Source organism: Nicotiana tabacum, chromosome 17, assembly GCF_000715075.1.
Source record: "Nicotiana tabacum cultivar K326 chromosome 17, ASM71507v2, whole genome shotgun sequence".
Classification (NCBI taxonomy): Eukaryota; Viridiplantae; Streptophyta; class Magnoliopsida; order Solanales; family Solanaceae; genus Nicotiana; species Nicotiana tabacum.
Genome location: NC_134096.1, coordinates 115,903,611 through 115,928,950, shown reverse-complemented (window position 1 = coordinate 115,928,950; position 25,340 = coordinate 115,903,611). Strand labels below are relative to the sequence as shown.

Here is a 25,340-nt window from a genome sequence, read left to right as displayed (position 1 = left end):
CAAATACCATTTTCACTTGAATTTTTTTTTTTTTTACTTTTTTTGGAATTTTACAATTCTTATGTCCAAACGCCCACTTAGACTCTCGAAAAGTTTGGGTAATTTTTGGTGAAAATTACACCGGGTAGCCATTTAAGCATGTTTTTTTAAATATATCCACAGTTTACAATGTATTTAAAGATTAGCCAATTTTGCTCAAATCAGGACACGACTTCCTAGAATTTAAACCTCAAAATTCAAACTTCAGGACATCGTGTCCTAAAGTTAAAATTTTTTGTCCTGAAGTTCAAATCTTATGTCCTGAATTTTAAATTAGTAGTTCAGAAATTCAGGACACTTACATGTTTTTCTGAAAAATATTTTCATGGAAAATGAGTGGTTTTATCACTTATTCTCCCCTGTTTGGTTGATGAGTGAAAAAAAATATTTCAGAAAATATTTTCTAACGTTTGGTTAGAGAGTATAAAATATTTTAAGGACTACACTCCTCAACCCACCTTCCCCAAAATTCTCATATTTCATGTACTCCTTCCCCTTCTCTCCCCCCCTCCCCTCCAAACTCTATTTTCTTCAAGAATTTAATTATTCTTTTCAAATTCCACACAAACCCAAAAGAACTAATGTGCTACTTAACTTTTCACACAAGAACAAGAACAATGTTGAAATTTAAGCTCGATAACTAAAAAGAATCTACTTTTTTTTTGTTGAAAAAGATAATATCCTTTCTACAACATGAAAATGTTATTCATTTTGTTGAATGAAGGAAAATAATTTTTCTACACCATGAAAAAATACTAGTCAGTTTGTTGAAATGAAAGAAAATATTTTTTCTATATCATAAAAAAAAAATATTCGTTTTGTTAAAATGAAAGAAAATACTTTTTCTATATCATGAAAAGAAAGTACTCGTTTTGTTAAAATGAAAGAAAATATTTTTTCTACATCAGAAAAAGAAAATACTTAGTTTTTTGAAATGAAAGAAAATACTTTTCTACATCATGAACAGAAAGTACTCATTTTGTTGAAATGAAAGAAAATAATTTTCTACATTATGAAAGAAAGTACTCGTTTTGTTGGGGAAAAAAATACTTTTTCTTATTCAGGGATTGAAAATACTTGGTTTGTTGAAATTATTTTTTTCACATCATAAAAATAAGTATTCGGCTTGTTGAAATGAAAGAAATATTTTTTCTAAATCACGAAAAGAAAGTACTCGTTTTGTTAAAATAAATAAATAAAAAAATTTCTACATCATGAAAAAAAAATACTTATTTTGTTGAAATGAAAGAAAATATTTTTTCTACATCATGAAAAGAAAGTACTCATTTTGTTGAAATAAAAAAATAATTTTCTACATCATAAAAAGAAAGTACTCATTTTATTGGAAAAAAATACTTTTTCTATTTCAGAAAAAGAAAATTCTTAGTTTGTTGAAATGAAATAAAATATTATTTTCACATCATAAAAAAAGTAGTCGGTTTGTTGAAATGAAAGGAAATATTTTTTCCACCTTATGAAAAAAAGTACTCATTTTATTGAAATAAAAGAAAATACTTTTTCTACATCATGAAAAGAATATATACTCATTTTGTTGAAATAAGAAAAAAAGTACTCTATTGACAACATGAAAAGAAAGTACTCTTAATAATATTTCTATTTATGGTGGTTCATGGGCGAGGTTGGGGTGGATGGGGTGGGTGGGGTGAGTTGGCGGGGATGTGAAATAGGGGTAGAGAAGGCTGAAAAAGAATTTTGGAAAATATTTTCTCTTCTTTTGATAGAGAAAACATTTTCCTCCAATTGGAGGAAAATGATGTCATGAGAAAAATATTTTTCAAAATATTTAAGTCAACCAAACATAGGAAAATAATTTATAATAACTTACTCACATCCCGTGTTTACATTAAATTATAATAATTTATTGTGAAAAAGTTGCACACTTGGCTGCTCGACCAAAAATATTTATTACTACTAGCCAGTATACATGAATCATACGCTAATTTTACATATATTATACATCCAGTCAACTACTTTTTTAGGTGGGTGGCTATATTATAGCTAAGTCATCAATTGAGGTAAGAAGATGATAAATAAAAATGTGTCATGTATTCATTGAATTGGTCTAAATATCAGGTGCAGTTAAATTTTTAACGCCTGATTCTTATGGACTAACATCAAAGGTACGAAATCCAAATCCATACTTGTTGTCTGAAAGGCTTCCGACCATCTAGCTTGAACTTAACTAAGTGAAACTCATGTTCGAATCAATGAAATGGGTGAATGCAGCACTAAACTTGAGTCCTTTTTCGAAAAGGAATTGTGAGCATTGACAGAGTTCCTACAAGATTTCTGAACTATTTTCTTTGTTCAAAACTTCAATTTTAATATACAAAATCTTAGTTCTCTCTATATATAAGAAGAGAACTTCAACAAAAAGAGAAATGTCCGCACTAATTATACGTGAAAGACAAGAAAGTTGAAATGTAACATCACTCCGACACAATAATAATTGCAAATCATTTTTGCTTTATGTTGAGTTCTTGGCTCTTTGGTGTGTTATTCAACTTATAAAACATGCAAAAGAGTGTATGCAGCTCTAGTTTTACTATGATTGATGTAATTTCCAGCATTTTATGGATAGGATAAGTTTAAATCGAGGCATCCAAAGTGAATAGCATTGCATTGAAAATACCTTTCTAATATAGTATAAAAAGATCTTTGGAAGTATTGCCATTGTATAACAATTAATGACAAATAAACTGATTCCTATAAATAAGGAATCATCTCTTTATGATTATGTAAATGGCCAAGGTATCATATAAAAATCCTCCAATAAGAAGAGAAAGAAACAAGTTTGATGGCTGTATCTTGATCCACGAAGAAACAAGCATCACTGCCATATCTTGATATACTGGTCGTGACTCACTGAGGCTATGGTTCCTGTCGGAGGTGAATCTGCAAATGAAGAAATTATACCACCATGTGCTTGGTGTGGCCAAGTTCTGTGGCTCTGGTACATTGGATTCCACAGCTCCAGTAACTGCAAAAACACTTTGACATGTTACTTTCCTTCATGAAATATCAAAAGAATCTAGGATCATCTAAAAAGTTATCTCTTTGAGATGGTTACATGTGATTCATGTGAATAATCCTAGGTTACATTTGTTGTTGTGCAACTATATTGAGACAATAATCAAGCCAAGTCTACAAAGAACTTATCTATGAGCTCAAAGCTTCATCTGTTAAGCATACCTCATGAGAACCAATCGCCAAGATTTGAGCGCGGTCAGGGTGGAAAGTGCATGACTGGAACTTATTGCCACTAGAACGCAGTTCATGTAAATACTTTCTTCCGCTAACACACCATATCCGTGCACTATCCTCGCTCACGGATGCCAGGAAATTCCCGCTCATATCCCAACAGATTGAACGGACATCTCCGACATGTCCCTGTATATCAGAGAAAAAGAGACCGCATTGATAGGATCCAGTAATGCTGCAGATAAGAAATTTAAGACAAGCTTGATTTGGAATAAAACATCTTACCTGTAACTGTAGTTGGACGCTGTTAGTCTCCACATCAAATATATTTATAATATTTCCGGTAGAACATGCCAAAAGGTTCCCAAATCGAGGTTGGAATCTAACCTGTCTACTACCTCCCTGCGTTTGTACCAAGAGCAAATCAATACTATCTTTTGTGAATTGAGTAAATCTAACTCTCTAGAAAGTCACTTTAGCACTGTACTTTCCCTTGCTGAATGTGATACCTATCTCCGTCAAATAATATTATGAAACTCAACCATTTATATCCTAAATGGCTTATTTGCATGTGTATTCACATGGTAACGACTTACTGATATTGAAAACCTTGAAATTCCTTGCAACAACAACAAATATTACTACAACTCAATCCCAAGCTAGTTAGGATCGGCTTTTCCCACATGCTAAATGCAGGAATTCATGAGCAAAACAGATTCAACAATGACTTAGAGTAGGTAGATAAGTAAAATTTGAAATGGAAACAGAAAAACAGGTAAATTTCAAATGAAGGAGGCTTTCCTATGCCAAGCAGAGACACTCTCTTCATCAACATTACAAAAAGAAGTGGAGACACCAACCTTAAAAATGAGTTTGCAATCACCGTCATTGACATCCCACAGTCTAATCTCGTCGTTGCTATCACAAGAACTGAGAAGACCCACCTTTGATGGATGAAAATCTATGGACATAACATGATCAGCATGCCCCACAAGTTTTTGGAAAGGGTTGCTTGGCTGGATTAAGACAAGATGGTGAAATAGGTAAGTTATCATGGTTGTAATAGACAGAAGAAAAATGAAGCAACTTAAGAGATTAAACAGTTATCATTATCAGAAACGTCCTGATAGCCATAAGAAAAATAAAAAGATTATCTAAGTTTGACAGTAGGTGTAAAAACAGCATAAGATGTTTTAGCAACACCGTAGTTCCTCAAATATTGACTCAAATGAAATTTATTATGGAAAATAGAGGTACTACCTTGGCTGCATCCCATATCATCACAGTTCTGTCAAAAGAAGATGTTGCAAACACCCTTGAATTTGGTGTAAAACGGATATCTGTAACGAGATGAGCATGACCTTTTCCAGTGTTAACATCATTATTTTCCAAGTCCCAAATCACAACCTAAACATATCGTTAACGGGAGAAATTGAGGTAAGCGCTCTCCCATTTGACCAACAAGAATCCTGTAGAAGATTAATATGACAAACCTCGTGTCCAGCAGCAGCCAACAACTTCCCTTGTGAATGGAAGTGGCAACATAGGAGCTCGCTGTGTGTTGCGTGAAGACTTCCAATCTCTTTAACAGAGATGCCTGCAAAGTAAAAAGAACTCAATTATCCTTTATGCCGATAACTAGTAGCTACAGAGCTTGATCTCAAATCCTACATGCAAATTTCACAAGAAACGTACAGATGACACCATCAATTAGCCACCATGAGAAACTGCCAGATCACTACTTGCTTTTGAGCAAAGAGGTTCATGATAAAGTACAATTATCATACATCAACTATACACCTTCAGATATGTGCAATGAATCTTCCAGTAGTCCCTAAAGCACTAGTGGCATCTGGAAGAATAAAGCAGGGAATAATATGGAGATAACAGTATCACCCTTAATTCCTGATGGAATTATGTATTGCTAAATACTAGTTATTTACTGCTCCTTGAAAAAAGTAAGAACCCCTGATGGGATAATGTATTGCAAGATAGACATTTTCCCTCTTTTACATCACTGTTAACTGTTAGCTTGTTGTAACCTACCTTTCCATTCAGATTGAGTGAGAGCAGCAAAACTTCTCCTCAATGCAGACTAATGGTTGTCAATTATCTAAATTACTACCTTTCTAATATTGAATTTCTTTTTTTACCCATTAAGCTTGTTGTAACCTACCTTTCCGGTCAGATTCAATGCAAGCAGCAATATTTTTCCTCAATGCAGAGATCGAATTATTTGCACCAACCAGACCAGCATCTCCCTGGGAGAAGTAGCTGTTAATATTGCCATTCGTAATACCATCGGTAGTAGCTTTCTCTTTCCCAACCTATAGCACAGAAATATATTAAATCATACTCATTGATACAAATGACTATAAAGGTTGACAGAGACAAGAAAAAAATAAAGAAAGGGAAGTCCAATCCCCAATAAGATGCAGATGACAATGGTAGAGTGAAATGAAAACACCAGCACATGAAGGGCTTTAAGAAGTAGATGCACAAAAATTATCTTACAGCTGCCAGAGAACTCAGTGAAGCTTTCCTCTTTCTGCCCCTCTGATTCAAAATACATGTAAATAAATCAGTGGTCAAATAGGGGAAGATGCACGTCTCCATCAACTCTTGTACTGCTAAAATATTGCTGAAATTTGAAGATGTTCAAATAAAATCAGTTACTTTCTTTATGATCTAAGGCCAACCTTATTTGAAGACTGCAGTCTCAGCTGGTTCACTTGCTCCTGCACTGCAATTTGCTTTCCTCCTGCAGGAGCTAATATTTGCTGGTCAACTGGTAAATTCTCCAGGGTTCTTTTATTTTTATCGCCAAGCATCTGTTCAATACCAGAAGAAGACAAATAGAAGAAATAGTGAGGTAGGATAAAGATCTGTCACATCAGTATAGTAGGATAGTCTTTATTTTGTCCTCAATCTGGTTATTGCTTTGCAAATACTTTGAAGTTTTTTCCTCTTTTTCTTTCTGCTACATAGGCTCTTTCTTTTTAGAGTATTAATTTACTGCTCTTATTTTGACAATTGATAACTTGATGTGCAAAGTTTTACAAAGAGATTTCACAGAACATAAAATCCTGAATAGCAACCCATGGTCTATTTCACGGCTAAAATAATTGCAGCATGCTACAATCAATAGGAGCGACATGATTAGTTGAGTATTCAACTTACTCCTGCATCTTTGCCACTCGAGCCAGCTTGAATGAGCATACGATTGAAATCACCAGAACTTGCAGGGGCAGGAAAGTTGAGCTCATCCAATGTTTGAACTGCCACTTCTGGTAAAACATCCTGTTGAGGAGAGAATTTAGTTCTCAAAAACTGTTCCTTTTGAGTCGGTACTATTACACTAGGATGTACAACTTGATGGTTAATGACAGGGGAAACTGGGCCAACTCCCTGGGTTGAATATAAAAGGAATGAATCAACTTAAAGTTGAAACCGAACTGAAACACCATAATGGACTATACATTTCGATTGATGCAAAAGTTCAAGACACTCACAACTAACGGCCATCCTTGATGAGATGCTTGTTGGAGAGATCTGTTGCTCCCTGCAGGTACAGTGGAAGAAAAATCAACAGAATATTTTAAAAAGAAAAAGGATGAGGAGACCTAAAAGTGCATAAAAGTACCAACATATATATTAAAGTAAATAAAGTGGCTAATCTACTAACCTACATTGTAAATTTTATCAACAACAACAACTAAGCCTCAACTATAAGATAGATGGGATCATTGTAAAATCTATCTTTAGAAGTTATTTAAAACGTTGTCTATATTGTCACTGCGAGAACATCTCATGGTGATTCTTGCAAGTGCTAGGCACTCATAAAACTGATTATTTTGCTGAATGTAAGTTTAAAAGTTGTCTGCTTATGTCATACTTCCTTCCATGTTAGTTTTGCCTAGTGTCCATTAATATCAAAACTTCTAATTGACAATGAATCCAATCATCGAAGAAATGAAACTATAACAGGAACAAAGGAACACAGTAATTAGAGCTTGTTCAGCAAGCTAGTGGAAATTAATTGCTACATACAGCGTAAAATCTTCAAAAACCAAAAGATAAAAAGATGCAAATAAGAAGTGCATCATATCAAAATTCTATTTTAAGAACTTCATTGAATGAGGGTGCCACATTCTTTCTTTGGTATCTTAATCCTAAGCTGCCTTATGTTTATCCTTTTGTTACTTCAACCTGCAGCATGCATCTTTGTCCACATGGGAAGGTATGTCCTATATCATCTTAGTTGTGTAGATTCTACTAAAGCAAATGCCTCGCTAGCCATTTGCATAATCACCAAGGAAATGAGAGCCATCCATAGATGGAAATTGGATCGAGCCGAGCTTAGTCGTTCATCCTTGAGCTCACCTCAAGTATTATACTACTCAACTTCAAACTCAAGCTCAAATATCAAACTAGCTTCAAGTTGGAGTTCTCACCTCGAACAAATGTAGACAAGTTCAAGCACGACTCAATGTAGCAACAATCAAATTATCAGCCTCAAACTCGAGACAACCTTGAATTACACACGGTATAATAAATCTATATCTTAGACTCAAAATGGGAGACATTTTTACTATACAACAACAAAATCAAACCCAGTGAAATCCCACAAGTGGGGTCTGGGGAGGGTAGCGTATACGCAGACCTTTACCCTACCTTGTGGAAGCAGAGAGGCTATTTCCGATAGCTCCTCGGCTCAAGGAGACATTTTTAGTATAAAAATTTAAATCTCAGAATTATATTGGGAAATATTTTCACAATAATAACTTCTTTTTTTGATAATATAAATGTAATATTGAAGAAAATCGAAGTAAAATTTATACAAAAACAGCCATGTATTAGTTGATACTTGATACTTATGTCAACAACTCGATTTATACTTATGTCAAAATAATATGTTCCAGAACTATTGATCTCAGGGTTCCACATGTCTGAATTGCAAAATATACAAGCTAAGGTAGAGCGAGTGGAAGTTGAACAACCATGTATTATTTGATAACTAAGTAATAAGTGCCACCTTAGGCCCATGTGAGCCACACTTATTAAACTACAACACCTGTCATTCCCATCCCAAGTGGTGCCGTTAGACCACCTTAGGCCCATGTGAGCCTCATTTATAAATCTAAAACACCTGTCATTCCCATCTCAATTGGTGCCTATGTGGCTTGACCAGGTCGGGAAGAGATTCACATAGAAACAACTGCTGGCCTAAAATCGTTTTCTACGTTAGCTAGCGAGACAGCAAAAAACTTAGTATATGACTTATTCCCTTTAAGCTTGACAATGAAACCTATCCAGAAACAGTATTTTGATGTTTATGGTAGACATATATTAATCCAAACGAAGAGGGATTTACAACTGCTACAAATTAAGATTGAGCCAGTGCTATTTGATGTATGCAATTTATCATTCTAATGGATTTTAGTGCTAAAAGTCTTTTGCAGTTTATCACAATGCGCGTCGAGTTGACTTAGGAGTAAAAGTTAAATGACAGTCCACATACCCATGATCCAACAATATCAATGCCAAAGACAAAAGATTCTATAAACTACATGCATAATATTTTAAGCCAAGATACAAACAAACCCGCGTCAGAATGTTCTGGCCATGGAGGCAAATAAAGATTTGGTTCCATCTGCATAGGTCCTTCCAAGTTTATACCACGTCTGTCGCCCTGGAAAGAATAAAAGCTTGTCAATTATTTACAAATAACTACTAAAAAGCTTGCAAATATGTTTGGGGAAAATGTAAACATACTCTGCCCTCCCACTGTGGAGGAACCGTTGGAATTTGCTGAATTGGATAGCTGAAAGACATGGACATGCATCATAGAAAATTAGAAGATTCTGATTCAATAACTTCAACAAGCAAGTAATGGTTTCACATACAAAACATGTTTGGAATATCAAGATAATGTGAAAAGATTATCTCATAATACTCGCTAAGTAGTAGGTTCTGCTTACTAGACTAAAGAGCACGTCTTAATAGCCATGTTTTACAAGAAACTCTTGATATTTAATATATCAGAAACTCATAGTAGCAATACAAAGACAGAATAATAACGTGATTTTGGCTAATTTTCTTTACGTTGCCTTAGCAGCTTAAGACAATAATATCAGACCAAGCGAAACAAAAACCACATAGCATCAAGTGCTCAACCTTTATCCTCGTTGAAGCGACAAAGGAAGCATTGTAAAATAGATCAAAATGCGACGAGAATGATCAGTTTAGCAATAAATATAGCATGCTATTACCCAGAGTTGCTTGCAGATGGAAGCATGCCATCCATTTTATTAATCTCAAGAAACTTTAAAATTGATGTCACGTCTCTTAAAGGAGTCATATGCTGGGCTTGCTCTTGCATTCTTCCGGGCAGCAGATCTAATGATGGTTGCCCTTGCACCATCCGAATATTTGGTCCAACAGAAAATTGTGTGAAACTGGGCAGAATATACCCTGTCCTTGGCATGATTGAACAGCCATTCTGAAGGACATCTCCCCCTGTTGGCATCATTTCAGGAGTAATAGATGCCATTGGAGGAGATAAATTTGGCAACAAGTTGGGACAAATGGATGACAACAAATCTGAAATATAGGGGTCCATAAGATCAGGACCGTTGGATGCCATCACAGGAGAGGATGCCATCAAATGAGGGGACGGCATCATAGGAGAGGATGCCGTCACAGTAGAGATGTTTTCTCCTGTATGATAAGGAGCATAGGTTGAACTTACAGGACCGATATTAGACACAACGTTCTCCACTGTCTGTGCGACCTGAGAATTCAGAAATTAGTTTGCAATTATTTCATATCAGTTAACCATGAACATAATTTAGAAAAGTTCTATGGGTAACACCTTATCAAAGGATTCGGCCGCGAATAGAGCAACCTCAGGGAACCTAGAGCTGAATGCTTCATAAAATATATTCCACCACTCTTGCAGACATCCTTCAGGAGAATTGATAGCTGAAACAGTATCACAAATATCACATATCATTACTCCAAAGCCCTGTATCACGTTAACACGTAACTTCAACTCCATTATACATGTCTCTCTAAATTACTGAAGGGCGGTTAATACAGTACTTTCAAAAACATCCAACAGTAGATAACTAGAATGTACCACATGAATCAAAGAGAATGACCTCAACTTATTAGCAAACTTTTCAAGAACAACACGATCAACAATCTACCATATGGTCATATGTAAGAATTACAAAACTAAGCATGAGAATTTTACAACCCTTTCAGGTAAATAACAATCATTACTAAAACACATATCTTAATTCATTAGAGGATCAGTTTTTAGCATCTGATAAAAGAATAGAATTCATTAAAAGGAGTTACTTACCAACAGGATTTGGATTAGCATTAATTTCTCTGGCGAATACCTCACCAGTCTGATGGAAACCTCTCTTAACCATGTAATTAAGAATGACAACTTCAAGTCTGAAAAACACAAACAAATAAAAGAAAAGCATGACTAAAACCAGTCAAACAAAGGGGGAAAATCACATACACCCAAAATCAAATGAAAAGTAGACAAGCACAGATTATCAAGAGTATCAATCATTAAAAATGTAAGTATAAAACAATTGAGGCGTAGTAGTTTTTGCTATAAAATAATTGGCGAACACATAAAAACTTACAAGCGTCGAGCCTCCAAACTGGCCATGATCACCAAAAACAAAGCGTTACTTAATCACAGAAAAGGGAAGGGAAAGAAGGTTTGAGCAAGAACAACTGGGAAAGATGAAGAAAGAGTCTCAAGAACCAAAATCCCACTTGGATTACAGACAGAAGAATGCAGAGAGAGAGAGAGAGAGAGAGAGAGAGAGAGAGTGACAGTACCATGCAAAAGTGTAGGGAAAAAAATAGCAAAACACTGGATTTAAATAGAGAAATGGTGGCCCCTAGTATAGCGGTAAAAATGACAATGCCACAGTTTTATCCTTGGAAATTTACCTTTTGTAAAGTATTCTTTTTGATTGAAAGTACCATAAAGAAAAACAAAAAGCAAATAAAGATGTGTTAATCTAAGTTGCTCGGACATGGGTGCGGGTGTCCGACACGGGTGCGGATCTAGTGGTCGGATCCGTCAAAATATAAATTCTAAGATTCGGGGATATGGATCCTAGTACGGATACGGGTACGGGGATCCATCTAAAAATAATTTTAAAAAATAAAAAAATTAAAAAATAAAAGATTCTAAATAATGAGAAATTTTGTGGAATACTTGTGTATAGCTTGTAAAGTGTGGAATTCTTTTTTATTCTCAAGTTGTAGATAAGTAAAGGATTAATTTCCTAGATAAGGTATGCTATTTTCTTCAAATTTATCATAGTTTTGGTTTTGATTCGGGAATCAAATTGTATCTCGTCTCAAAATTTTCCATCCGTCGTGGTCAAAGTACCCTAAATTGTTTGACCAGATCTGATATGGATCTCATACCCACACCCGTACTAGTGTCGTGTCGACACGGGTGCGGCACCTAAACTGCCGTGTCGGAGCAACTTAGGTGTTAATGCAGCTCAGAAGCAAAGTTACAATAGAAGCCAATTCTAAGAAGGAAGCACAGTAAAAGACGATTAATGAATTGTTTGTCCGAGCCTGCGTTTTTAGGCGACAAATAGACAACAACTTTTACTCCAATATTTAACCCCTAACGCTTCGAACCAAAAGAGGTGACAAAAAAAAGACAGTGAACCTTTTTAAATTTGAGCTAATCTAATAGACCTTTTCACAATTAGACAATCACTCGTTAATTTTGACCATTTCGGTTTCTAAGCAATTTTTGAGCTGAATTCCATGCAAGATGGGTTAAACTCGTAAATACCTCAAGAAGAAACAACCTCTCACCCCCTGTTTTTTCTTCTTCTTTTTTCCCATTTTGATTTAACACATCCGAATTGAAAGTATAAAAATAGTTTACATTGTCAGTGTAGTTTAATCTATTAACTATATTATCTACAATCTTTTTATGCTACATTGTCAAGCTTGTAGGCTAATTGTTACGTGTTATGAAGTGTCGTGATAGTGTAAAAACGATATTTTCTTGGTAGTGTAAAGAGTAACAATTAGGGAGTTATCAATCAATTTAGAGAAGTACAAGGGTATTGAATAATTTTGAAATACTTGAGATTATATGACAACTGAAAACTGAGATTCTAATTTAGATATGATTTAATTGTTGCTAACCACTTACGCTTTTTGAAGGTCATACATTCTTTTATTTTAACCCACTAATTAATTTCGAAAGCTAGTTACCAAAAAATGGTAGTCAAGTAATTTATATCAATAAAAGTCATGCCATTGTGATTATGCAAACTCTTATTACATAATCTGAGACAAAAAAGATTGATAAGATGGTATAGCTTAAGTAAGAAATTAATTATTGTTGAATAGATACTATTTTTATTAAGTCATCGGATTGCATCACCAAGGGGTATGGTGGGATGGATGGGATCCCTCCCCCCTTAGCCAGAGCTCTCGGGTTCGAGCCCCGGGAATGAAGAGATCCTGAGTATTTTCCCTTTAAATGGGCCTTACGCGGTATGAATCTGAACTAGTCAGGCCAATAGGTTCCAAATGCCATATGGTTATACTGAAAAGAAGGCATTGGATTGCCTATTAAGATTTATCCAGTGGTTTTTAATAGAAACCATAACGAAATGTCTTCATGTTTGTTAAAATGTTCAGGTGGACCGCATATTACGATAAAGGAAGATTTTCATTAGCTCCAAACATGCATGTATGAACTCTTACAAATGTGGTAAGTTAGTAATAACATCTATATATTATGCAAAGATTAACATCATATTTCCATTTAAGGAGCATTTAATCATCTAGTGCTATCAAGACATCATTTTGTCACTTAAAGCAATGAGACAATGCAAAGAAATGGATTATTGCTTCATAGGTGAAGCCATGCACTTCATAGATGTGTGAGCTTCATACAATAACACGCAAAGTGACAAACGGTCAATTCTTTGTATCTCAACTTTGAGCTGGATTAGTATCGACATTAATACATTATTGTTTGTTGAATACTGAAAGTAGCTTTTTAATTACAATTTGATCATTATAATACTAAATTCATATATATTTGATATTTTTTAATGTCGTGAATAGTGCACTTCATTTCGAAGAACTATGTACTTTACTTCTCGCTCTTCGATTCACGTCCCATGGACCTTATTGCCTTTTCGCTCTTTCGCTTTTAAAAACACTGGTTCTAGGTGATAAATTGGGTAACCCACTTTATCTAAATGGTTAAACTACTAAAGGAGTATACTTTTATTTACTTAATTATGTTTCAAAAAACTACCTCATGTACGGGTCAGAGTCTTTTTCTATAAATCAACCATGTGATTTTTTTTTTTTTTTAAACAATAAGTGACGGTGAGACTTGAACCTAGGACCTCTATCTGCTTTGTTACCATGTTAGATTGTATCAACAATAAAAATCATGTTAAATTGTATAACCATCTCGTTTAAAAACTTAATTTGTTAGAGAGAATAGACTTTTATCGACTTTACTATGTCTTCAACACTACTTCCTAGGAAAGAATATGACATATTTGAGCAATTGTGATTCCAAAGCAAGGCAGTTCCAAACCCCATTTGACATATCGGAATGGCTTGAGATAGGCACCAAAACAACGTAAAGTTTGATTCTTGCATTTATCATAAGTATTAGAATAAGTCAAAAGTTATTATTTGCCCCTATGTCGATGTTAATGATTTGTCAATTTCTAGCTCTAACATAAATGTTATTTAAGAGAAAGCATTTTTTGTATCTATTTCGACATAAAAAGACTTTAGTGAGGTAAATTCATTCTCAGAATGAAGATTAACAAAGTGTATGTTATATTCCTCAATTAATCACATGATGGTGACAATATCTTGGAAAAATAGACAGTAAGTACTAGTAGTAATTGTTTTTTATTTAGGGTGCTGATACGATGGAAACGTTTTTCAAATATTTTATGAATTTTTTTAGATTATAGATTGATAATAATGTTAGCGAATCAGATAGTTTTTTGATGAAATTTATACTAAAGATTGATTATAATGTCTAAGTGTTGGTTGGAGAATAGATATGAAATTAAGATTTGAGATAGTTGTAAAGGAGAATAACTTCTACCAAAGAGCGAGGGAAGTCATTTTTAGACCATGTCAGCTGACAAATAGTGTTTAGTTTGTCTGCAATACTCTTTGACTCTATCCAGTCTATATCTCTAGGAAAATGCAATACGTGTGTCTCTGCAGCTCTGTGTCTCTGCAGCTGGTAGAGAAAACGATGCACAGAGGGAACGGAACACCTTAAGGATGATCATTCGGCCATTAGTCCTAATGAGTCTAGGAAAACCTTTCTTTGTCCTAGATTAATCTTTATTTTCCAAAGAAATAATCCAACAAATGCTGTCAACTAGTTACATGATCTTGTAATTCTACATTTTATCACTTATTCCAGGTACTACACAAAATCAAAGATTTGAAGTGGGAATCTATTCCTCCAAAGTAAGGATTATTTACTTATTTTATCCAAATCGATTAATCCAGTTATACAAAGCTGACTTGACAGTTTTCAAGTACATTAACATGTAGGCAAAAATAACTATACACCAATGCAAATCAAATCTACAACATTGAATAACAAAAGCTGAAACATACCTGCTAAGAAGAAGAAAAGTACTTGACGAAAAAGCCAAGTCCAATATAACAGCAAGACACAAACCCAACATTAAAAATGCAACTCCTTAGCGTATACCAAGTATGACCCTGAACCCAAAAACGAAAAATCAACTACAACAGATGAATTTAAAGTTTAAAAACATCATATTTGCGGAGAAGGGGGAAACTATACGGACGTTGATTCCAGGAGCCAAAGCTCCAACCTGTACTGCTTTTGCTGATGATTCTTCTTCTCTTTTACTCGATTCTTTCAACTCCATATTTTGTGTGTGTCTGTGATTTGTGAGTGCTGGGTTTTTGATTGGGATTAATTAACCTCCAGAAGCAGTAAGAGAGCAATGAGGAAGATTTTGGGATTTGTAATGGGAATACCCGGTAAATTGAATCGGCCCAATCAGGTTATTGAATTGATTGTTTGATCCTATTTCTGTTACATCCTATCGAATAATTATAAGTAGTAATTTTAAAAAAAAATTTAAAACAATCCCAATTCCCAAATCAGACCTAATAAATACTACTCTCTAAATGTATGAGATATAATGTTATATTCAAAAGTATGTAAAATAAAATATATCATTTTAACTAATAATATTGATTTTATAAACATTCCAATTTAAGACGTAAAGTACATTTAATTATTCTATTTTAAATTTTGATGTGATATTTTATCCATTGATTAAATTTTTATATTAGGTATTTAATACACAAAAACAAACATTTTAAATTCAATTTCAAAATACAAACAATAAAATAGGGCAGAAGAGTACAATGGTCAAGATTAACTACAGTTTGAAACTATGCAATCAAAGTTTGTGACTGTTTCTGTAGTGATACAGCCACTCAAATAACTCATTCCACGTAAATGGTGTGTATCCCTCAACAAAATCAAGAATACCGTCTTCTTGCTTTGTCCCAAGTAAAAGTCTTAAACCAAGAAGCATAGTTGGGTAATAGTAAATTAATAATGGAAGCTGCGAACACGGGGTATAGTTGCATAAACTGGCATGCAACAAAGTATCACTCCCATATCTTGATATACCGGTCATGACTCACTAAAGCTATGGTTCCTGTCGGAGGTGAATCTGCAAATGAAGAAATTATGCCATCATGTGCTTGGTGTGGCCAAGTTTTGTGGCTCTAGTACATTGGATTCCACAGCTCCAGTAACTGCAACAACACTCGACATGTTACTTTCCTTCATGAAATATCAAAAGAATCTAGGATCATCTAAAAAGTTATCTGAAACACGTTTTGAGATGCTTACATCTGATTCATGTGAATAATCCTAGGTTACATTTGTTGTTGTGCAACTATATTGAGACAATAATCAAGCCAAGTCTACAAAGAACTTATCTATGAGCTCAAAGCTTCATCTGTTAAGCATACCTCATGAGAACCAATCGCCAAGATTTGAGCGCGGTCAGGGTGGAAAGTGCATGACTGGAACTTATTGCCACTGGAGCGCAGTTCATGTAAACACTTTCTTCCGCTAACACACCATATCCGTGCACTATCCTCGCTCACGGATGCCAGGAAATTCCCGCTCATATCCCAACAGATAGAACGGACATCTCCGACATGTCCCTGTATATCAGAGAAAAGGAGACCGCATTAATACGATACAGTAATGCAGTAGATAAGAAATTTAAGACAAGCTTGATTTGGAATAAAACATCTTACTTGTAACTGTTGTTGGATGCTGTTAGTCTCCACATCAAATATATTAATAATATTTCCTGTAGAACATGCCAAAAGGTTCCCAAATCGAGGTTGGAATCTAACCTGTCTACTACCTCCCTGCGTTTGTACCAAGAGCAAATCAATACTATCTTTTGTGAATTGAGTAAAGCTAACTTTCTAGAAAGTCACTTTAGCACTGTACTTTCCCTTGTTGAATGTGGTACCTATATCCGTCAAATAATATTATGAAACTCAACCCATTTATATCCTAAATGGCCTATTTGAATGTGTATTCACATGGTGACGACCTACTGATATTGAAAACCTTGAAATTCCTTGCAACAACAACAAATATTACTACAACTCAATCCCAAGCTAGTTGGGATCGGCTTTTCCCACATGCTAAATGCAGGTATTCATGAGCAAAACAGATTCAACAATGACTTAGAGTAGGTAGATAAGTAAAATTTAAAATGGAAACAGAAAAGCAGGTAAATATCAAATGAAGGAGACTTTCCTATGTCAAGTAGAGACACTCTCTTCATCAAAATTACAAAAAGAAGTGGAGACACCAACCTTAAAAATGAGTTTGCAATCACCGTCATTGACATCCCACAGTCTAATCTCGTCGTTGCTATCACAAGAACTGAGAAGACCCACCTTTGATGGATGAAAATCTATGGACATCACATGATCAGCATGCCCCACAAGTTTTTGGAAAGGGTTGCTTGGCTGGATTAAGACAAGATGGTGAATTAGGTACGGTATCATGGTTGTAATAGACAGAAGAAAAATGAAGTAACTTAAGAGATTAAACAGTTATCATTATCAGAAACGTCCTGATAGCCATAGGAAAAATAAAAAGATTATCTAAGTTTGACCAGTAGGTGTAAAAACAGCATAAGATGTTTTAGCAACACCGTAGTTCCTCAAATATTGACTCAAATGAAATTTATTATGGAAAATAGTAGTACCATGGCTGCATCCCATATCATCACAGTTCTGTCAAAAGAAGATGTTGCAAACACTGTTGAATTTGGTTTAAAACGGATATCTGTAACGAGATGAGCATGACCTTCTCCAGTGTTAACATCATTATTTTCCAAGTCCCAAATCACAACCTAAACATAGATCACAGTACGAGTTCATTAACAGGAGAAATTGAGGTAAGCTCTCCCATTTGACCAACAAGAATCCTGTAGAAGGTTAATATGACAAACCTCGTGTCCAGCAGCAGCCAACAACTTCCCTTGTGAATGGAAGTGGCAACATAGGAGCTCGCTGTGTGTTGCGTGAAGACTTCCAATCTCTTTAATAGAGATGCCTGCAAAGTAAAAAGAACTCAATTATCCTTTGTGCCGATAACTAGCAGCTACGGAGCCTGATCTCAAATCCTAGATGTAAATTTCACAAGAAACCTACAGATGACACCATCTATTAGCCACCATGAGAAGCTGCCAGATCACTACTTGCTTTTGAGTAAAGAGGTTAATGATAAAGTACAATTATCATACATCAACTATACACCGTCAGATATGTGCAATGAATCTTCCAGTAGTCCCTAAAGCACTAGTGGCAACTGGAAGAATAAAGCAGGGTATAATATGGAGATAACACTATCACCCTTAATTCCTGATGGAATTATGTATTGCAAAATACTAGTTATTTACTAGTCCTTGACAAAAGTAAGAACCCCTGATGGGATAATGTATTGCAAGATAGACATTTTCCCTTTTTTAAATCACTGTTAGCTTGTTGTAACCTACCTTTCCATTCAGATTGAGTGAGAGCAGAAAAACTTCTCCTCAATGCAGACTAATGGTTGTCAATTATCTAAATTACTACCTTTCTAATATTGAATTTTTTTGACCCATTAAGACTGTTGTAACCTACCTTTCCGGTCAGATTCAATGCAAGCAGCAATACTTTTTCTCAATGCAGCGAGTGAATTACTTGCACCAATCAGACCAGCATCTCCCCGGGATAAGTAGCTGTTAATATTGTCATTCGTAATACGATCGGTAGTAGCTTTCCCTTTCCCAACCTACATGCCAGGAATATATTAAATGAGCAAGAATAAAGTTGACGACCATTCGTCCAAGTGACTATAAAGGTGACAGAGAGACAAGAACAAATTAAGAAAGGGAAGTCCAATCCCCAATAAGATGCAGATGTCAGTGGTAGAGTGAAATGAAAACACCAGCACATGAAGGGCTTTAAAGTAGATGCACAAAAATTATCTTACAGCTGCCAGAGAACTCGGTGAAGCTTTCCTCTTTCTGCCCCTCTGAATCAAAACATATGTAAATAAATCAGTGGTCAAATAGGGGAAGATGCAAATGTCTCCATCAACTCTTGTACTGCTAAAATATTGCTGAAATTTCAAGATGTTCAAATAAAATCAGTTACTTTCTTTATGATCTAAGGCCAACCTCATTTGAAGACTGCAGTCTCAGCTGGTTCACTTGCTCCTGCACTGCAATTTGCTTTCCTCCTATAGGAGCTAATATTTGCTGGTCAACTGGTAAATTCTCCAGGGTTCTTTTATTTTTATCACCAAGCATCTTTTCGACACCAGAAGAAGACAACCAGAAGAAATAGTGAGGCAGGAAAAAGATCTCAGTCACATCAGTATAGTAGGATAGTCTTTATTTTGTCCTCAATCTGGTTATTGCTTTACAAATACTTTGAAGTTTTTTCCTCTTTTTCTTTCTGCTACATAGGCTCTTTCTTTTTAGAGTTTTAATTTACTGCTCTTATTTTGACAACTGATAACTTGATGTACAAAGTTTTACAAAGAGATTTCACAGAACATAAAATACTGAATAGCAACCCATGGTCCATTTCACGGCTAAAATAATTGCAGCATGCTACAATCAATAGGAGCGACATGATTAGTTGAGTATTCAACTTACTCCTGAATCTTTGCCACTCGAGCCAGCTTGAATGAGCATACAATTGAAATCACCAGAACTTGCAGGGGCAGGAAAGTTGAGCTCATCCAATGTTTGAACTGCCACTTCTGGTAAAACATCCTGTTGAGGAGAGAATGTAGTTCTCAAAAATTGTTCCTTTTGAGTCGGTACTATTACACTAGGATGTACAACTTGATAGTTAATGACAGGGGGAGCTGGGCCAATTCCCTTGGTTGAATATAAAAGGAATGAATCAACTTAAAGTTGAAACCTAACTGAAACACCATAATGGACTATACATTTCTATTGATGCAAAAGTTCAATACACTCACAACTAACGGCCATCCTTGATGAGAAGCTTGTTGTAGAGATCTGTTGTTCCCTGCAGGTACAGTGGAAGAAAGATCACCAGAATATTCTAAAAAGAAAAGGATGAGGAGATCTAAAAGTGCATAAAAGTACCAACAGAAATATTAAAGTAAATAAAGTGGCTAATCTACTAACCTACATTGTAAAATTTGTCAACAACAACAACTAAGCCTCAACTATAAGAGAGATGAGATCATTCTAAAATCTATCCTTAGAAGTTATTTAAAACGTTGTCTACATGGTCACTGCGAGAACATCTCATGGTGATTCTTCTGAAGAGAACATGCGAGTGCTAAGCACTCATAACACTGATTATTTTGCTGAATGTAAGTTTAAAAGTTGTTTGCTTATGTCATAGTTCCTTCCATGTTAGTTTTGCCTAGTGTCCTTTAAAATCAAAACTTCAAATTGATAATGAATCTAATCTTCGAAGAAATGAAACTGGAAAAGGAACAAAGAAACACAGTAATTAGAGCTTGTTCAGCAAGCCAGTGGAAATAAATTGCCACACACAGCTTATCATCTTCAAAAACCAAAAGATAAAAAGATGCAAATGAGAAGTCCATCATATCAAAATTCTATTTTAAGAACTTCATTGAATGCCGGTGCCACATTCTTTCTTTGGTATCTTAATCCTAAGCTGCCTTATGTTTATCCTTTTCTTACTTCAACCTGCAACATGCATCTTTGTCCACATGGGAAGGTGTGTCCTATATCATCTTTGTTGTGCAGATTTCACTAAAGCAAATGCCTTGTTAGCCGTTTGCATAATCACTAAGGAAATGAGAGCCATCCATAGATGGAAATTGGATCAAGTCGAGCTCAGTCGTTCATCCTTGAGCTCCTTGAGCTCAGCTTAAGTTTTATACTGGTAGACTTCAAACTCAAGCTCAAATATCAAACTAGCTTCAAGTTAGAGTTCTCACCACGAACAAATGTAGACAAGTTCAAGCACGACTCAATGTAGCAACAATCTAATTAACAACCTCAAACTCGAGACAACCTTGATTTACACACAGTATAATAAATCTATATCTTAGACTCAAAATGGGAGACATTTTTAGTATACAATAACAACAACAAACCTAGTGTAATCCCACAAGTTGGGTCTGGAGATGGTAGTTTGTACGCAGACCTTACCCCTACCTTGTGGAGGTAGATAGGCTGTTTCCGATAGCCCCTCGGCTCAGGGAGACATTTTTAGTATAATAAAATTCAAATCTCAGAATCATATTGGGAAATATTTTTGTGAGAATGCACGGGAGAAAAATCTATATTTTTAACAATGATACAATGAGCCCTATATATAATACATATTCTACTCCTATTACATATGGGACTAGGACATATTCTACTCCTACAATATATGGGACTAGGACTATTTACACATAACTATCTAACACTCCCCCTCAAGCCGGTGCATGCAAATCATATGTATCGAGCTTGTTACATATGTAACTAATACAAGGACCAGTGAGGGACTTGGTGAAAATATCTGCAAGCTGATCATTCGACATACAAGGCCACTAGACTCCCCCTGAGCAACAAAACCAGGTGGTTAACAGAAATTGGCAAAAAGGTCGCCGGAAATAAATGTTAGTTTACACATATGTACATAATGTAGTCTTGTCCCACATTGGAATAGGAGTAATATGTCCTTGTAGAGTATAGCTATAAATAAGGACCTCTTGTATTGTATTGAGTATCTAATATCAATAATATATTTTCTCACGTGCTTTCTCACATGGTATCAGAGCAATCGTGAGAGATTTATCGTTGTGCATAAATTCCAGCGACTCCGGGAAGAGATATCAGTCAACCGGAATTCTTTTTTCCGACAAACACAGGTTTGCCGCAGTAAAAAAAAAAGTTATTTTTCATCAGTGTTGTGCAAAAACCAATACCACCACGAAATAGATCGGCCTCCGTCGACCAACCCATAAAAATATCTCCATCAGAAGAACCCCCACGCGCCGGCGCGTGGGGCCCTTTCCACTCACTTTTTGGAAAAATTTATTTGGGACAGATTGTTCGCAAGGGAATTCCGAGCCTACCCATCCAGGTTACACCAAATTCCGACCACTTTTATATTTTTCCGGCGTGAACAATATTTTTTTTTGGCAGCTACAGTAAGATTCCGACGACTACAGTATTTCCTTACTCTGTTTCAGTGGATTACGATTGATTCTTTCTCTCATTTGGTAATAATTTGCAACGATGTCTTTGGGATTTGATATTTTTGGGTCTAGAAACATGAGTTCTGGAAACTCTAGTGTTATGATTACCTCGGAACCTTTAATGGGAAGTTCAAACTACTTAGCTTCGTCTTCATCTGTCGAGTTGTGGTGTAAAGGTCAAGGTGTTCAAGATCATTTAATCAAACAGTCTAGCGAAGGAGATGAAAAGGCGATAGCACTTTGGGCAAAGATCGATGCTCAGTTATGAAGCATCTTGTGGCGATCTATTGATTCCAAGTTGATGCCCTTGTTTCGTCCATTCCAGACATGTTATTTGGTTTAGGCAAAGGCTCGTACCTTATACACTAATGAAATATCTCGCTTCTATGATGTGATATCGTGGATGACAAACTTAAAGAAGCAGGAATTAGATATGTCTACTTACTTGGGTCAAGTACAGGCAGTCATGGAGGAATATGAGAAGTTGATGCCAGTTTCTGCTAGTGTTGAAAAACAACAAGAGCATCGACAGAAGATGTTTCTAGTTCTTACCATCGCTGGACTTCCTAATGATCTTTATTCAGTACGCGACCAGATTTTGGCTAGTCCGACTGTCCCCACAGTTGATGAATTATTCTCTCGATTACTCTACCTTGCTGCAGCACCAAGTCACCCAGTGATCTCATCACAGATACTTGATTCCTATGTTCTCGCATCCCAGACAGTGGATGTTCGGGCGTCTCAAACTATGGAGAATAGACGAGGAGGAGGTCGTTTTGGAAGATCTAGACCCAAGTGTTCTTATTGTCACAAACTTGGACACACACGTGAAATGTGCTATTCCTTACATGGTCGTCCACCCAAAAATGCTTACATTGCTCAGACAGAGACTACAGGTAACCAGGGATTTTCTTAATCTAAAGAAAAATATAATGAGCTCATTCAGTATCGAGCAAGTAAGCAGACAACTCCACAAGTAGCATCGGTTGCTCAAACTGATACTTTTGTTGCTGGTAATTCTTTTGCTTGCGTTTCCCAATCTAGTACTCTTGGACCATGGGTCATGGACTCAGGCGCTTCTGATCACATCTCTGGTAATATATCACTTTTGTCGAATATTGTATATTCACAGTCTCTTCCCACTGTTATTTTAGCCAATGGATGTCAAACTAAGGCAAAAAGAGTTGGACAAGCTAATCCCTTGTCTTCTATCACCCTAGATTCCGTTCTTTATGTCTCTGGCTGTCCTTTTAGTCTTGCATCTATTAGTCGTTTGACTCGTGCCCTCCATTGTGGTATATATTTTATTGACGATTCTTCTATTATGTAGGACCGCAGTACGGGGACAGACAATTGGTACAGGACGTGAATCAAAAGGCCTTTACTACCTTAACTCATTTAGTCCTTCCACAACATGTCTAGTTACAGATCCTCCAGACCTAATCCACAGACGTTTAAGACATCCGAGTTTATCCAAACTTCAGAAGATGGTGCCTAGTTTATCTAGTTTGTCTACATTAGATTGTAAGTCGTATAAGCTTGGGAAACATACCCGAGCCTCCTTTCCGCTTAGTGTTGAGAGTCATGCAGAGTCTATTTTCTCCTTAGCTCATTCTGATATATGGGGTCCTAGTAGAGTCAGTTAAAACTTGGGATTTCGTTATTTTGTTAGTTTTATTGATGATTATTCAAGATGTACTTAGCTTTTCTTAATGAAAGATCGTTCTGAGTTATTTTCTATATTCTAAAGTTTCTGTGCTGAAATCAAAAACTAATTTGGTGTTTCTATTCGCATTTTTCGCAGTGATAATGCCTTAGAATATTTATCTTCTCATTTTCAGTAGTTTATGACTTCTCAAGGAATTATTTATCAGACATCTTGTTCTTATACCCCTCAGCAAAATGGGGTTGTAGAGATAAAGAATAGGCACTTTATTGAGACTGTTCGCACATTTCTAATTCAATCTCGTGGTCCGTTGCGTTTTTGGGGCGATGCAGTTCTCACAGCTTGTTATTTGATTAATCGGATGCCTACATCTCCCATCAAGGATCAAATTCCGCATTCAGTATTGTTTTCCCAGTCACCCTTATACTCTCTTCCACCTCGTATTTTTGGGAGCACGTGTTTTGTTCATAACTTAGCCCCTGGGAAAGATAAGTTAGCTCCTCGTGCTCTCAAGTGTGTCTTCCTTGGTTATTCTCGTGTTCAGAAGAGATATATCGTTGTTATTCCCCTGATCTTCGTAGGTACCTTATGTCAGCTGACGTCACATTTTTTGAGTCTAAACCTTTATTTACCTTTGCTGACCACCATGATATATCTGAGGTCTTACCTATACCGACCTTTGAGGAGTTTACTATAGCTCCTCCTCCACCCTCGACCACAGAAGTTTCACCCATACCAACCGTTGAGGAGTCTAGTGTTGTTCCTCCTAGATCCCCAACCACAGGAACACCACTTTTGACTTATCATCGTCGTTCGCGCCCACCATCAGGCCCAACTGGTTCTCGTCCTGCACCTGACCCTGCTCCTACTGCGGACTTGTCTCTTCCTAGTACACCGATTGCACTTCGGAAAAGTATACGGACCACACTTAATCCTAATCCTCATTATGTCGGTTTGAGTTATCATATCGTCTGTCATTTCCCCATTATGCTTTTATATCTTCTTTGTCCTCGGTTTCCAACCCTAAGTCTACAGGTGAAGCGTTGTCTCATCCAGGATGGCGACGGGCTATGAGTGACGAGATGTCTGCTTTACATATAAGTGGTACTTGGGAGCTTGTTCCTCTTTCTTCAGGTAAATATACTGTTGGTTGTCGTGGGGTTTTTGGAATCAAAGTTGGTCCCGATGGCTAGGTTGATCGACTTAAGGCCTGTCTTGTTGCCAAAGGATATACTTAGCTATTTGGGCTCGATTATAGTGATACCTTCTCTCCCGTGGCTAAAGTAGCATCAGTCCGCCTTTTTCTATCTATGGCTGCGGTTCGTCATTGGACTCTCTATCAGCTGGACATTAAGAATGCTTTTCTTCACGGTGATCTTGAGGATGAGGTTTATATGGAGCAACCACCTAGTTTTGTTGCTCAGGGGAAGTCTCGTGACCTTGTATGTCGCTTGCGTCAGTCACTTTATGGTCTAAAGCAGTCTCCTCGAGTCTGGTTTGGTAAGTTCAGCACGGTTATCCAGGAGTTTGGCATGACTCGTAGTGAAGCAGATCACT

The 25,340-nt window shown here is 36.1% G+C and overlaps 2 protein-coding genes across 5 annotated transcripts in view; both read right to left on the bottom strand.

Moving 5' to 3' along the window:
- Positions 1-2,679: 2,679 nt before the first annotated feature.
- On the bottom strand, positions 2,680-15,403 carry LOC107825410 (transcriptional corepressor LEUNIG). Of its 3 annotated transcripts, XM_075234890.1 has the most exons (19): positions 15,349-15,403; positions 15,153-15,249; positions 14,956-15,063; positions 10,631-10,728; positions 10,136-10,245; positions 9,534-10,054; positions 9,037-9,085; positions 8,866-8,953; positions 6,774-6,823; positions 6,442-6,669; positions 5,961-6,092; positions 5,776-5,817; positions 5,438-5,588; positions 4,755-4,858; positions 4,522-4,668; positions 4,122-4,277; positions 3,547-3,663; positions 3,253-3,450; positions 2,680-3,040 (listed from the first exon to the last, which is right to left on the bottom strand). In XM_075234890.1, the coding sequence occupies exons 3-19, from the start codon at positions 15,024-15,026 to the stop codon at positions 2,891-2,893; spliced, it is 2,412 nt and encodes an 803-aa protein (XP_075090991.1). In that variant the 5' UTR covers positions 15,027-15,063; positions 15,153-15,249; positions 15,349-15,403; the 3' UTR covers positions 2,680-2,890. The 3 variants fall into 3 exon arrangements, with proteins under 3 accessions (XP_075090991.1, XP_075090992.1, XP_075090993.1); XM_075234891.1 differs by lacking the exon at positions 15,349-15,403 and having other exon boundaries at positions 6,442-6,561; positions 15,153-15,295; XM_075234892.1 differs by lacking the exon at positions 15,349-15,403 and having other exon boundaries at positions 10,013-10,054; positions 15,153-15,295.
- Positions 15,267-25,340, bottom strand: part of LOC142171617 (transcriptional corepressor LEUNIG_HOMOLOG-like) — an 18,794-nt gene continuing 8,720 nt past the window's right edge. Inside the window, exons 4-15 of one of the 2 annotated variants that reach the window (XM_075234895.1) lie at positions 19,904-19,953; positions 19,572-19,691; positions 19,089-19,220; positions 18,902-18,943; positions 18,550-18,700; positions 17,877-17,980; positions 17,631-17,777; positions 17,233-17,388; positions 16,657-16,773; positions 16,363-16,560; positions 16,016-16,143; positions 15,267-15,403 (exon numbers count right to left, since the gene is read on the bottom strand). In XM_075234895.1, the coding sequence (XP_075090996.1) occupies positions 16,114-16,143; positions 16,363-16,560; positions 16,657-16,773; positions 17,233-17,388; positions 17,631-17,777; positions 17,877-17,980; positions 18,550-18,700; positions 18,902-18,943; positions 19,089-19,220; positions 19,572-19,691; positions 19,904-19,953 (1,247 nt within the window). In that variant the 3' untranslated portion in view covers positions 15,267-15,403; positions 16,016-16,113. Of the gene's footprint in view, positions 15,404-15,690; positions 16,144-16,362; positions 16,561-16,656; positions 16,774-17,232; positions 17,389-17,630; positions 17,778-17,876; positions 17,981-18,549; positions 18,701-18,901; positions 18,944-19,088; positions 19,221-19,571; positions 19,692-19,903; positions 19,954-25,340 lie in introns of those variants that run through there. The other variant, XM_075234896.1, reaches the window with a different exon arrangement.

Bases quoted from the DNA above. Each gene is read 5' to 3' on its own strand.
- LOC107825410 (XM_075234890.1), bottom strand. From the start codon at position 15,026: ATGTTGGGTTTGTGTCTTGCTGTTATATTGGACTTGGCTTTTTCGTCA. The intron at 4,278-4,521 runs GTAGTACCTCTA...GTCTTAATCCAG, and splicing joins TGATATGGGATGCAGCCAAG to CCAAGCAACCCTTTCCAAAA. The intron at 3,041-3,252 runs GTATGCTTAACA...GTGTTTTTGCAG, and splicing joins TGGCGATTGGTTCTCATGAG to TTACTGGAGCTGTGGAATCC.